Source organism: Gigantopelta aegis, chromosome 6, assembly GCF_016097555.1.
Source record: "Gigantopelta aegis isolate Gae_Host chromosome 6, Gae_host_genome, whole genome shotgun sequence".
Taxonomy (NCBI): domain Eukaryota; kingdom Metazoa; phylum Mollusca; class Gastropoda; order Neomphalida; family Peltospiridae; genus Gigantopelta; species Gigantopelta aegis.
Genome location: NC_054704.1, coordinates 20,651,654 through 20,666,413, shown reverse-complemented (window position 1 = coordinate 20,666,413; position 14,760 = coordinate 20,651,654). Strand labels below are relative to the sequence as shown.

The 14,760-nt window shown below is 33.6% G+C and overlaps 1 protein-coding gene across 2 annotated transcripts in view; it reads right to left on the bottom strand.

The window, feature by feature from the left end:
* LOC121375686 (nuclear pore complex protein Nup98-Nup96-like) overlaps positions 1 to 14,760 on the bottom strand; it is a 67,297-nt gene that overhangs the window by 31,156 nt on the left and 21,381 nt on the right. For both annotated transcript variants that reach the window (XM_041503268.1, XM_041503269.1), the window contains exons 16-22: positions 14,042 to 14,244; positions 10,243 to 10,350; positions 9,377 to 9,509; positions 8,312 to 8,516; positions 7,464 to 7,603; positions 6,286 to 6,399; positions 5,543 to 5,653 (exon numbers count right to left, since the gene is read on the bottom strand). In XM_041503268.1, the coding sequence (XP_041359202.1) occupies positions 5,543 to 5,653; positions 6,286 to 6,399; positions 7,464 to 7,603; positions 8,312 to 8,516; positions 9,377 to 9,509; positions 10,243 to 10,350; positions 14,042 to 14,244 (1,014 nt within the window). The remainder of the gene's footprint in view (positions 1 to 5,542; positions 5,654 to 6,285; positions 6,400 to 7,463; positions 7,604 to 8,311; positions 8,517 to 9,376; positions 9,510 to 10,242; positions 10,351 to 14,041; positions 14,245 to 14,760) is intronic.

Below are 14,760 nucleotides of genomic sequence, written 5' to 3'. Positions count from 1 at the left end.
GAAAGAATACAATTCTCGATCTGGTGAAAAAATTAGTTTTTAAGTGAGGGGTTTTTTCATATCAATTTTTAAAGCTTAGTGTTCAATTAGTACTTCATTATAACTGAAAATATCAATCCAAAAGTTGACTAAACCATAGTGAAAGTTTTAAAGTTGGGAGTCGACAATTATTGGATAATATCTAACACCAATTTACTTACTGCTTGTGTAGTTTCATTGAGGTTTAAGTTAACTATACTGACAGAAAAAACAGATGCAAGTTTTTTTTCGGTGGTAAATATTTCAAATGTTTTATTGATGATTATTTCATTGTTTGAATTTTTAGGTCATGTTTTCATTACTGAATAAATTTTGACAAGTTTTCTTGTGTTATCACAGAGGGCGTTTGCATTGATGTCGCCTGGGTTAAGTTGTGGACTAACATAGGGATGTCGTGGCCTTAAGTTGAACTCCTGCAACTGATTCCTAACCGTTCGTGGACACACTGGGCGATCATGAGTGCCTACAACCTGACTCGCCGTCTTGATAGCCGGCTGAAATCGGTGTGTGACGTATGCCTCTATCTTGAAGTGGCAATATAACATGCAAATGTCCGCTCCTGGGATGGTTAGCTAATCTTCCTGTGGCTCTGAGACACCTAACTAAACGAGCTATTGTTGACTTGTGTACCCCAACTTGCTGGGCAATGCGACGTTGCGATTGCCCCTGCATAATTAGAGCAACAGCCCTACCACTATCAACTTGTAACATTTGCAGCATTTTGCTTTTCAATTGTGTTGAAATAAAATGTTGTGCAGTCAATATGTACTGTTCAAAACTTCGATTTGGTATGGTGTTCAAGTTCATAACATGTGGCAGAAGCCCGGATGCACACCTTGACAAGTCGGTAAAAAGCATGCAGCTTTGCACATGTTCACAGTTGTCCCAATTTTAACCAAAGATTCTTTTGACAGTACAATGAGGTAGCTATGTGTCAAATGTTACTACATTTGGTATACGGATAAAAAAAAGTTATATTACCAAAACTGAACTTGCGTTTCTTTTTGCTGTCAGTATAGTATCCAAAGAATTGTTACTCTAAATAGGGAAATAGACATTATCAAGAAACAGGATGCATTTCCATGGTCACAAATGCACAGATTTATTCACATTTGACTTGTTGCAGTTTCGACAGTTTTGTCATTTTAGCTAAATCAACATAGGACAATAGAACAGAATCAAACCAAGGCTTTTGTGTCAATGAAAACCTCAGTAAACTGGACACTCCTTCATCTGACAGATATTTTATTTAGAAGATTTTTATTGCATAACCAAATATGAAACCAGTTTTAATTTATACGCACACTTGCAACTATTGTGCAATGCCTTTTGCAAATCAAGCATTTTGACTGGCTGTTTAGCATGGTAACCATGGCAATGTACCATGGTACGCTTGTTATCTAAGTATTTATAAGCAGCAAGTTTCTTGGCAAAAATTAATGAAGGAATAATGTTCTTGGTGGTCTTTCAACTATATCAACAGTCAGATAAATCTAAAGTAACCATCTAATTTTATTGCATCCACAAAACAAAACACAAAAAAACAAAACATGGATAAATTAATTCATAGCTGTAGTAATAAAATAATTAACAAACACACATTTTCTTCAAAACCTTCACTTTATTATATTATATAAATTCTAATATTGATACATAGTCATATATCTACAATTTAACAATAGGTCATAATAACAGGACAATTAATTTCAATAGAAGAAACTTGATTACTAACTGCGACATTATGAGCTGAAATTACAAAACCATATTTATCCCTTAATAATGTGTAACTTCCACAAACAGACGTATATATACTTAATGATTTATGATAAATCTAGGTGCTTAGCCATGTGCACACATCATATCATGTCTATGCTTAAGACTTTCATGTATCTAAATTAAATGTACAATGATTTCCTTTCCTAAAATTGGCACTATGTATCTAACATTGTTGATAACTTAAAAGCATGAGTGCAACTGCTAGAAAGTAAAAAACCCTGGAAGGTGGGGATCCAGGTGGACATTATGCTGGGGGAGGGGGGAAAATGTTTGAAGGATTGTCTGTTATTTCTTTTACGTTTATCGGGGTATGAACAAAAAGGTCATCTGTCAAATGTGTGAATTGGTACAAGCAATTCTCAAATAAGTTTGCAGATGATTTGTTTTGTTCATACCCAGATGAACTTAAAAGAAATAACAGAATCCTTCACACTAAAATTTCATACTTTATTTTGAATTATTTTGGTCAATAAACAATAACGCCCAATAAGACAACTTGACCATATAAAATGACGTCATCAGACATGACATTCCCTGACAACATAATTGTTATGTTTATCGAGAAATGAACAAACTCCCGTTGCTACGTCTGGACCAATGGGATAACATTATGTTGTAATGAATGTAACCAAAATTTAATTATTACCACAAGTTGATGTCCTTCTAGAATCTAAAGTGACAATAAGGATGGAGGCAGCGGGGATGCAGAAATAGAAAATATTTCACTAGTCAGCCAGAACAGAACCAATTAAAATTGACTTGCCCGCCAAAATTTCTACTAGTCCATCAGACCTTGACTGACAGTTCAATAAATTATGAAATATTCTGGTAAAAACTGTTTTTCACATTTCTTTCATATAGATTTACAAAATACAAGTGACATCCCAAATGGTATTTAACAGAACAATCTATCAGAACACACCGGCAACATAATTTGAAGGTAAACAAGCCATTTCTATGAAGTACTCGTAGTATGACCTTTGACCGGCTCGGTTTCCAAAGTGTTGCACTTGCATAGTTCAGAAATCAAAAGTCTGCTGTCAACATGTATTGTTGTGTATTTCATCATCATTCTGAACCGTTAGTTTGAATGGTTTGGACTTTTGGCATGACCAATGCGAAGTCACGATTTGATTCGAAGCAAACAAAATAAAATAATAATAATAAATAAATAAAATTACAGTGACTCAGACAGAAAAAGACAGATCGCCCGTCAGACTAACAGTTGCATTTTTTTTAACTTGTCCGTCAGAATTTTTAATCACATTTGGCGAGCAGGGGAGTACTTTCTGCACTCCTGGAGTCAGCATGACACTGTAAACAAGTGTAACCAAACACAATCCTAGCAAATTAAGTTTCCTCAACATGTTACATTTGTGGTTGTCATCAACATTTTTTTCCTAACCCCTCATCGACTCTTTACAAGCTGTGAGAAATCTTTTTAGTTCATCAACTACAGCATTAAAAAAAAAACCTGACATGAAAGTGAAATATCTTTGTAGCTGTTAAACCAGAAACCTTTGCTGCAAGTTTTTAAACTAAGAACAATTTTGACCTAGAAAAATAACAGATAATTTCAATGGAATCAACTTTCCCTTCTGAAATTGAGTGATTGAACAGAATCTATCTTTGAACAGGCTATTTATCTCACAATAAGAAAATTCAGCAATTTAAAAAAAAAAAAAATAAAGTCGCAAAAAAATATGGTTACTGAGCAGTGTGCTAAGAGGGATGAAAAAAAAATCATTAGACTTGTATTAAAAATTCAGTAAAAGATTCAGTCTAAAAACCATGATCTTGATTCCAAATATGTAATAGGGCGGCATCATACTGCAGCTAAAGAACATTTGGCCAATTGAGAAAGTACATTTGGTCCCATGGCCTCAATTGACAAACTACCATTTACAACACTGCAAGTCTCTCTTAATAATTCAATTTGTTAAATGATATCACAGTTTGTTAATCACACACACAATTAAACACACAAATAAATTAATATGTGCGTATGGAGGAGAAAAATTTAAATAAAAACAACTATTGATAAAATTAAAATTAAATCCTTTGTAAAGACAATAAAGTATATCAACATCATACATGCTTATAACAGCAAATATTGCATAAAGAATAATATATCCGTATGTCAATTATTCAATTTCACTGTAACACCTATATTTTTTGGTAAATAATAACATGACACCCTTGGGCACTTATTGTTATTTTATGAATTGTAATATAACAAAGCATTTGTCACAATTTGAAACCACCAATTAATTGATTAAAGCCACTTATTTTTACTTTTTTTTTTTTTAATATCTGAATAAAAAATGGACATTATCCTTAAAATATTAATAATAAAGAGTGATCATCATCCTTTTTTAAAAATAAATTACTAGACTTTATATAGCAGATTTTAAATGACAGAACAACAAATACATTATTTATTAATATAAACTGGTTAAGTTAATAAAAAAAACAGTGTTATTAGTCCTCTACCAGTCCAACTGGAGGGGACTATAGGTTTCATCTCCATCCTTATGTCCGCCTGTCTGTCTGTCTGTCCGTCCGTCCGTCCCACATTTTTCGGATATTTGTTTTCAGGTTTTAAGACATTTTCAACGCAGTTATGGCCCCTGAACTTACAAGATGTAAAAATTAGTTTTTCTGATTTTTGCAATGCCTTGAAATATCAAATTGTATATAGCTTTATCATTTGTATATAGCTTTACAGATCAAGATGAAGATTCATGGTTGATTTACCCACTTTTCAGAGTTATGGTCCTTGAATTTAGGAGATACAAAACATTGTTAGGGACATGTATTGCTTTAGTAGTACTCTCAAACTGCTTGTTTCACTTGTATATCAAAACAACTTCCTAAGTTATTACTCGCATTAAGTTTAAGTTATAAAACAAAAAGAGAAAAAAAAAGAAAGAGAAGAAAATATAATAAATTTGCTGCCAGAAGCATAGTCATACAAATAAAAACCAACAACATCACAACGGAGTGATATAAACGTTTACTAATACATTACTTTTTAAAGCAATTAAGTATATATTAAAAAAAAAAACCCACATAAAAAATGTAACTCGTCTTTCAGAGTCGAGTCAGAACATTCATTAGAAAACTTCAGTTTCCACAGTTTCTTTTATTTAGTGGTAATCCTCCGTTTTTAGTAAAGCTAAAACCTTTACTATCATTGCTGAACCACAATTAATATATACAACTGTACCCCACAACAACATCACATCAACATTTTTACATGTTTATAGTCTAAAGTCAGACTTTGCATAGAAATACATGCATGAACATCTTTTACAGATTCCTTCACCTGGTATTAGAACTATAAATAGTTTGTACATCCACAGGATCAATGAAAGTACTGTAAAGTGTATATTGTTAATTCCAAACCTAAGCACCTCCATTCCCAGAAACATCGATCTCAATTCCCAGAAACACCTCACAGAAACACCACCACATCCATCACTGTTCCCTTGAATATAACGAGTCAACCACCAACAGGTCTGATGGCTCCCTCTTATTCCAGGGCAGATTTTTGTTGGTGCCAAAATTAGTCTACACAACAAGTTCACTAGTTCCCACTTCCTTAACAGAGTACCACTGATAAATCCATATCAAGCAGACCTCTTGAAGCTATTGGCACAAGCACAACTTTCATTGGCTGTATGATTTCATTACGTATCTGCCCTCATTCTCACAGGCTACTGACCTGAATTTTCAACTGTTGCTCTGCCGAAAGTTTAAGGCGTTTCTTTTCCTTCTCCGTAGGATCTTCGTCATCCGAGTCGTCCACCAGTCCATATTTGGAAAAGTGCTTTACCTGGAGAAAAAACGACAACAGTAAATCATTTATTAATTAAATCAAGCATGACTATCCAGTGTGCGATTCTGAGGCTTGCAAAAATCGTGTAGGACTCTCTAGCTTGGCTAGCATACGAGCCCACATGACTCTTAAACTTATTTGTACAAATTACATTGATTCTTCAAAATGATAGTCAGCATACATGGTTTTATGCAAAACATTTAGTGTATTATCTGTTCTACTGCACACGTGGTAGGGCTCGCTGGGTTGGTGGCGGGATTTCAAGATTTACAACCAGGAAGTCCTTATGACTCTTAAATTTTTTAAACCAAAATCGCACACTGCTATGTTAATAAAATTTTATAGACAATTTGACGGTTATTAATGAATAACATTCACAGACACACACGTAAATTATATTTTCTGTCAGTTTTTCTCTTGTTAATGAAGCTTAATACACACACACACACACACACGCGCGCATATGACAAAAGAAACTGTTTCTGTCAGTTTATCTCAGTTTATCTCTTGTAAATGAACTGTAACACAGATACATAGACACACACACAAGCAACAAATTAAGCAGTCTCTGTCATTAACATTTTCTAAACAAAATATAGGTCAATTAATGCACAGAAACTAAACTGTACCTCAAAGACCCAAGATCCTGTTTCAGGCCTGTAGTCTATGAATTTGGCTCCAATCTTTGCAGTAATTTCTTCAATCTTTTCCTGATAATTCATCGCAATGAGACGATCTGCATTCTGAAATAACAAATGTAAACTAAGGTTTTATTTATTACAAAAACTAAATACTTGGCCACAATAGGTTATAAAACAAGACCATCTGTATTTTAATGTTTTTTATGAGGCTGTTCAACAATACGACTACACAAAATATAAGCACCAACTATTGTCAAATAAAACTTATTGGTTTAAAATGAAACAAGTGTGCTATTAAAATTACAAAAAAATATATATATCCATTTTAATCTAAAGCACCAACATTCTAATTTTAAAAGTAGTTAAAAGTACATAAATAATAATTTTATGAAAGAATCAAACATATCTTCTCTTTTGTATTAACCTTTAGGATACTGAAGACAAGATATCTATCCTGACGTCATGTATGTTGACACTGTATATCGCAATTCACTAGTTATATTTTCTGCCATGTTGTACATGGCAATGAGCAGCAATAATAAGAAAACAGCCAGAAATAGTTTTAACAAAAAAAAAAAGGTCAACCTACTTTTTGGTTTTTGTTTGAGAAATGCCTGGTAAATTTTGAGTTGAATAAGTGTTTTTTGGCAAGTATTTTCACTTGACAACAATGGCAGAACAGCTAATTTGACAAGGATTATGACAGCTAATTTGATGCTAGACGATTGTGACAGCTAATTTGATGATAGAGGATTGTGACAGCTAATTTGATGATAGAGGATTGAGAAAACTAATTTGATGATAGTGGATTGTGACGGCAAATTTGATAATAAATTTGACTGTTTTACCAAACTTAAAAATCCAAAATATTGGGATATGAATTGTAGTTTGTGTCCACACAAAAATTGTGGACAGCAAAACATTGTGATTGGGAACAACAGTTGTAAATACTAGACATATGGCCATAAATTAAGCCGTACATTTTTTTTGTTGCATAATTTTAAACATTAAGTTCTAAAAATGAGAAGTAAACAACATGAAACTAGAACAAACAAAAAATAAAAAATAAAAAAAAATGGGGAGAAAAAGCTAAATGTCAGAGTGCTTTCTATCAAATAGTTATGTTAAAGCAATCAATAATTCCCAAACAGATGTAAACTAATTACCTTAATTGGTGATCTGTTTGATTTATCCACTGGCCACACACAGTCGAGAGTTACTTCAGCTTTCTTATTTAAGCCCTCACCAAGCGGTGGCTTGTTATTATCATCAGGATAAACTATCACTTCCTTTCTTCGGAAATGAACTGAAATAAACAACAATAGTCAAACAAAGTAAAGTTTGTTTTATTTAACGACGCCGCTAGAGCACATTGATTTTTTATCTTATCATCGGCTATTGGACGTCAAACATATGGTCATTCTGACACTGTTTTTAGAGGAAACCCGCTGTCGCCACATAGGCTACTCTTTTTACGACAGGCAGCAAGGGATCTTTTATTTGCGCTTCCCACAGGCAGGATAGCACAAACCATGGCCTTTGTTGAACCAGTTATGGATCACTGGTCGGTGCAAGTGGTTTACACCTACCCATTGAGCCTTGCAGAGCACTCACTCAGGGTTTGGAGTCGGTATCTCGATTAAAAATCCCATGCCTCGACTGGGATCCGAACCCAGTACCTACCAACCTGTAGACCGATGGCCTGCCACGACGCCACCGAGGCCGGTACAATAGTCAAACATTCAAATCATTTATTTATTATTAAAACATGTTAAATTAAAGTTGACAGTATACATACAAAATTTCTGAAATGCATTACTTTATTTTCAGTGATTATGCCCTTTATTTTCTTTACAGCTTTCATAAAAACAATTGACAATGCTACTCATTTTTCAACATCCTAGTAAAATGGCACACTTATCTAACACACTGAAGTATATATCTCTAATAAACAACACTTGTCAACCATTGATTTTACTTAATAAAATACTACAACAATGTGCATTATTCTTACCTATTTCATCGAGATTGAGATCAACAACATTGGTTGTGCCAGGGAAAAACACACTGCCGTATCCTATCCGGCCTATTGTGAAGTCATCAACGAGGCAATCTCCATTCTCGTCCATCATTTCAGTGAGTTCATCGAGGCTGGGAACCGTGTAGTAGCCAGTCCGAGTCAGCTCAATACCCGTCGGGTGAGGGTGTACCGTAACCATCTAAACATTAAAAAGAAAACCCATATTAATCATGATTCAGTTAACTATTTTTCATTAAAATGTAACATATATACTGACATCCAAAAGAAACTTTACATACATAAAATTTGAATAATTTGATAAATATTGTTGCTAATGGAAAAGACCCAATTTAGACACCAACTTACAAACACTGCATGTATCAAGAAGTGTATTGTGAGGTTTAGATGTGGATACTTTCATATCCCACTATAACGGGGTTTTTTTCTTCTTCTATAATACAATTTCAATCCTTAAATTTTAATTGGATGTCTGTATATATATTTTACTTAGCACTATTAAGAATAAAAAAAATCCTTGTCTTAAGTAATATGAAGGATATGGCATTACTAATGGAACATTTTAAGAACTGTTTTGTGGTAACGGAAATGATGGTCAGAAAAGTAAAGTTTGATAGGTTGATATTTCTTTAGTATTAAATATTTTACTAATAAACAAGAAAGTTATTTAGTTGTAAAAATTTTTTACTTTTCAATCATTACTTCAGTTTGTTTGGTTATGTGTCAATCAAACTACTACATGTTTTAAATATGTATTATGCCACCCATACAAATTAAAACTTTAAAACTTTACATCATGTATATTGCTGATAATGTTCAAAAGATAGACTAATGCATTATTAATAATAATATTTGTTATTTTGTTCAATTTAATATGCAAAGTCATAAATGTTTTCAGAGATAAATAAATGATCTTTTATGAACATTCTTAAAATATATTTTAAAAATCACCATACGTTCACACACAATATCTATCTGAATTAGAAGCCTAACAATCATTTGTACTGTGCTTGATATAACATAAAAGACATACAAACTTACATTCTGTTGTTCTGTCAACCTCTCAGAATCACCATCATCTTGATTCGACTGATTTTTATTCGGACTTGTATCCAAAGAATCTGCTTTGTTTTTGGCATTTAGCATGGCAATGGTGTCATCAAGATTGGCATTACTGAAAATAAATGATATGACATGACAATTAGTATGTGTTTATTCATTGTTCATAAATTCAAACTTAGAACTTAGATATGTTTTTAACGTGCCCATATACCTCTATGGTTTCGGGCACGCCTATCCCGAGTCCAGCCTCCGATAAGATCGGTGGTCTGACTCGGGGCAGGAAAAACCTAACTAACATAACAATTTAAAACTTTTTGAATTTTAAAACCAAAATAATTAATATTACTACATATCAATTAAAATTTTTGACTGCGTCCCCAAAAAATCAATAACCCTAATCTACTTCTATTAAAAATTTAATTGACGCGGTTTTAAATGGGGAGGTCTAAAAAATAAATATATATTTTACTAATAAAATTACTTAGTCCCCCGAGGCAAGGGAAAGGGAAAGGGGGTAAGCCCGGCCCACAGAAAGTTATATTAAAATTAATAATGATATCAATTCAAAGACATGTAACAAAGAGGGGTTTTAATGACATAACTACAACATTTCAACATAAAAGACTTGAAACATCAGTGGACTGGAATAATTGTCTTAATATCCATCACTCAATTGTGTCTACCCAGAATATTGATCAAGACATCATAATCACACATAAGTGGTGACTAAAAGAAGGTTCCAGATGTTTGAAAATACCACAAAGCTGATACTAAATCTGTAAATATGAAAAGTGCAAGATTTAACTGGGAAGTAATTGTTAGCACAAGTTAATATTATGTCTTACTTGTTGACTGTTGGAGAATCCATGCCTGACTCAGTCAACTGCCCACTGTGGATAACCGGCTCCATTTCCGACAAACGGTCTGCTCTATCAAGGTCTAGCACTAGAGTTCTACAACACAGATATATTCAACATGCAAAATATTTACAAAGATCGGTCTTTTTATCTTAATGTGTTGTACATTTTAAAATTGGACCAAGTACATGTACAATTAAACAAACAAACATTCTGAAAGTAGTGCTACAGCAATACATGTCCCCTACTGGGTCAAAGAAGTTGAAGGGATATAACTCTTTTGAAAATGCATGAATCACTTGACCTCTAATGTACATGATAAAGCTACACACAAAATTTCAGCTCACTATTGAGGCATTGAGAAAAAATAGTCTGGAAAACTATTCGGGTGAAATACGAACATATGAATTGACAGACAAAAGCCTATAGTCTCCTACAATTGGACTGATAGGGGACTAATAAAACAATATAGGTCAATCAAGATAATACAAACATTTATACAAAATGTCATGTTATAAGTAAATGAGTAGGATTTCATGGGCTTGAATGTCCATTTGTTGAATATATGACTATGCTTGAACCTAGAACAAAGTCAATAGAGGTATTTCGCATTCCTATTGCGCATGCGCGTGAAGAGTAACATCCCTTGACAAAATAGACTGAAACTAGTCTATTTACAAATTGGGGGGCGTGACAGACAGGTTGTTATGGGCGATTTGGGTAGCTTTGTAGGAGACTTTTAAACTTTGGCAACTAACATGTACTTATTTCAAATTAGATGGTATAATGGCCGTAGAAAACGGTCCACTGAAATTTACAGCAGAATGGTTCAAATTAAAAAGCAGTGCAACAACTTGGACAAAGTTTCTGCGACTCGTACCCGAGGGTTTTGATAACGCCAGATTAAAAGACTATCTCGTAAAAAGTATAAACAAAACATTTGACAGATTCCATAGGTTATGGCATCGATCGATATATATATATTTGTGTGTGTGAGAGAGAGAGAGAGAGAGAGAGAGAGAGAGAGAGAGAGAGAGAGAGAGAGAGAGAGAGAGAGAGAGAGAGAGAGAGAGAGAGAGAAAATATATACACACACATTATATATATATACATACATATATATATATATATATATATATATATATAGTCAAACCTGTCTTAAGTGGCCACACAAGGGAGTAGATAAACGTGGCCGTTTAAGACAGGTTGGCCGCTGAGTACAGGTTGCCACATATATAAAACATTTGTTGTTGTTTCTTGTTTTACAGTCTGTACTGCTAATTAACGGATTTGTGCTTCATAGTTGACTATAAATCAACTTTTGACATGTTGTCTCCTTCAGAAATAATGCAAATAGAATATATTAAACTAACCGTTCTCCACAAGTTTGTTTTCTTTTTCCATTTAATTCCGACTTCATGCGATGTATTGTTATAGTAAGTGAATCTACAAATGTCAAGCGTAGCCTGCCCAGAGGCAATTAGATGCATGTCAGATTCATACTTCCTTAATTGATACACAGTGGAGATGTCGGGACTGAATGGGTACTAGTATTCCTGAAGGTGTGAATATCGGTTATTTGCTGCACCTTATCGCTGTTGTTAAAATATCCCTTTTATATAAGAGTAAAACTTTACTGTGGCCGCTTAATGCAGGTATTTTAGCGATTTGGGATCCGATTTAGGTGGCCGCTGGCCACGTTAGACAGGTGACCGCTTATTACAGGTGCATTTACATTATAAATCGTTTGGGAAGAAAAAAGTGGCCGCTTAAGGCAGGTGACCGCTTAGTACAGGTGGCCGCTAGGACAGGTATGACTGATATATATATATATATATATCAGAAGGTGTTTTGTTGCATTTTTCTTAGTGTCTATCTAATTGGGAAAAGTTAAAAAAAAGAGAAGATTTTATGCTGTTACATGTATATCCATAAAGTGGGAATATAAAAAAGGGGGATTTGAGGGGGGGGGGGGGTTTGAAGGTAGGTGCCGTTCTGTTTACCCATACACACGTTTTTATACAGTGTCAACATGAACGCATTGCGTATTATACAAAATATATTTATTTTCTTTACTGTTAATGTGTTTTCCACCATATCTATGTATATAAAATACTAGACGGACCTGTGTAGGAACGTCCTGTACACAGCCGTCATCACTCTATATATATTTATATATCATTATTATTATTATTATTTAAGGAGTGTCTGTTATTTCTTTTACGTTCATCGGGGTATGAACAAAATAAATCATCCATAAATTGTGTGAATCGGCGAAGCCGTTCTCACATAAGTTTGCGGATGATTTTTTTGTTCATACCTAGATGAACGTAAAAGTAATAACAGACAATACTTATAATTAAATTTGAAACATACTGAGTAATAATAACATTAAAAGTTCATATATATATATATATATATATATATATATATATATTCTGTTGAGTATTGTCCGAAATATACATATATTTTCTGTATATACAAAATATAAATTTATTTTATTATATTTACTGTTTACTACCATATCTAAGTAGAGAATACTAGACCGCCCTGTATAGGAACGTTCTGTACAGAGCTGTCCTGACTACATTTATTTTTTATATATTTACACACGCACACGTTATATATTTTATTGAGTATAATCCGAAATATACATATATTTTCTTTATATACAAAATATATATTTATTTTCTTTACTGTTAATGTGTTTTCCACCATATCTAAGTATACTAGACCGCCCTGTGTAGGAACGTCCTGTACAGAACCGGTAAGGTTTTGGTCCCTTATGCGTTCACTGGCTTCCCTCCTACAAAATGTACCGAACAAACCCTCGTACTTAGAGTAACATTAAAATCGTTTTCTACGTGAAACGATTACCCACAAACGTTTCCGATATCCATTGGCGGGATATCGATGGAAGGATAACGAATTTCCCGGACATATGCGATTAGAACAGTTAATAATTGAACAATGGTCGTGGCCTCCCATTGCTTTTGCCCCCCAATTTGCAGATAGGTCTATTTTGGCGAGATCTCGCAGTTTGCGTCCTCGAGTAACTCCGCAACGGGCACATGTGCAGTGGAATGAGAAAGAGGTCTATTCAAAAACATTGCCATATCACTTTTACAGATATTTATTATTCACATGGTTCAACAAAATCAAGTTAATAAAAATCATACGAAGCACACGTGTAATAAATAGTGATTATTAAATGAGCTTGTGTGTTGTACTGATTTTACGAAACGAATGGCAGAATTTTTGTATTGCCCGAGCAAGAGCGAGGGTAATACATGAATCCTGAAACAAGTTAGGTAAAATCAGTACGACTCACATGCGAGTGTAATAATTTCTTTATTATTCATATTATTATTGCTATGAATAACAAGAACCATCTCAAAATGTTTCATCCATAATTAGAAGGAGATGACAAAATGACGTCATATTTCACATGCAGTCCGAGCTTGGCCTGGGAAAGTAACGTCATGTTATGCAGTCGCTTCCCAAAATTACGTCATTACTTTATATTACATGTGGGCTTCGTATGATTTTTATTAACTCGGTTATTTTGAACCATGTGGATAATAACAAGTGTAATGACGTGATTTGGAGAAGTACTGACAGTGTTTAAGCCAATGAGATCATATTGTACCTCAAAATGAGAACATACAAAACAAAATAGCAGAAAAAGTATTATCATTTTCAACCACGAAAACAATTTATTTTGGCTATTTTACCTCCACCAGAGCAACATACTTTGGAAAATGGAAAGAACACAAACATATTGTACCTTGTAATGGGCCGTGTGATTCTGGGAGTTTCTTGATTCACTGATGACATATTTGGGTTCTCGTCAATCAAAGAAGAGCCACGACTTGCACTGCTGTCACACTGGTTCTTTTTCAGCACCAGCGTTTTTACACTTTTCCGAGGCATAAAGGTATCATTTCCAAAACTGAAATCATCATCTTCCAATCCCTCGAATAGCTGAGACTGCAAAAAAAAAATTGGAAAAGAAAGTTATATCTACCACAGAAGACAAACAAAAGAGCAAATAAAAATAATTTTAAAATAGGCATATTATAAAAAAAACGAAGAAAGATTTTAGTCTTTTGATTATAAAATTCATTCAGATCATTATAGTATCAGAAAGACCAGCCTAGTTTTAAGTAATGAATACAATTCTGAAGAAATAATATCCTTAACAGTTATTAGCAATATATAATAAGTATTACAATTTTTTATTTTGTTACTAAATAAGAACAATTCATTTTGTGCATTATATATAGTAGATCAAGATCAATTTTAGATCATTAGGAACCTACAAAGATCACAGGTAGATGCAATTAATTAGTGCTGCTACATATATTAATACGCAATACAGTTAACCCTATTGTTTCCTTGTATCGACCAGAAATAAGCTAATATGTTTGAATCAGCCTCCCCTTTTCCAATAAATTTAACAAAATAGGTCCTTATTTGAATAAAAAAAAAGCCGCACATCTCTCC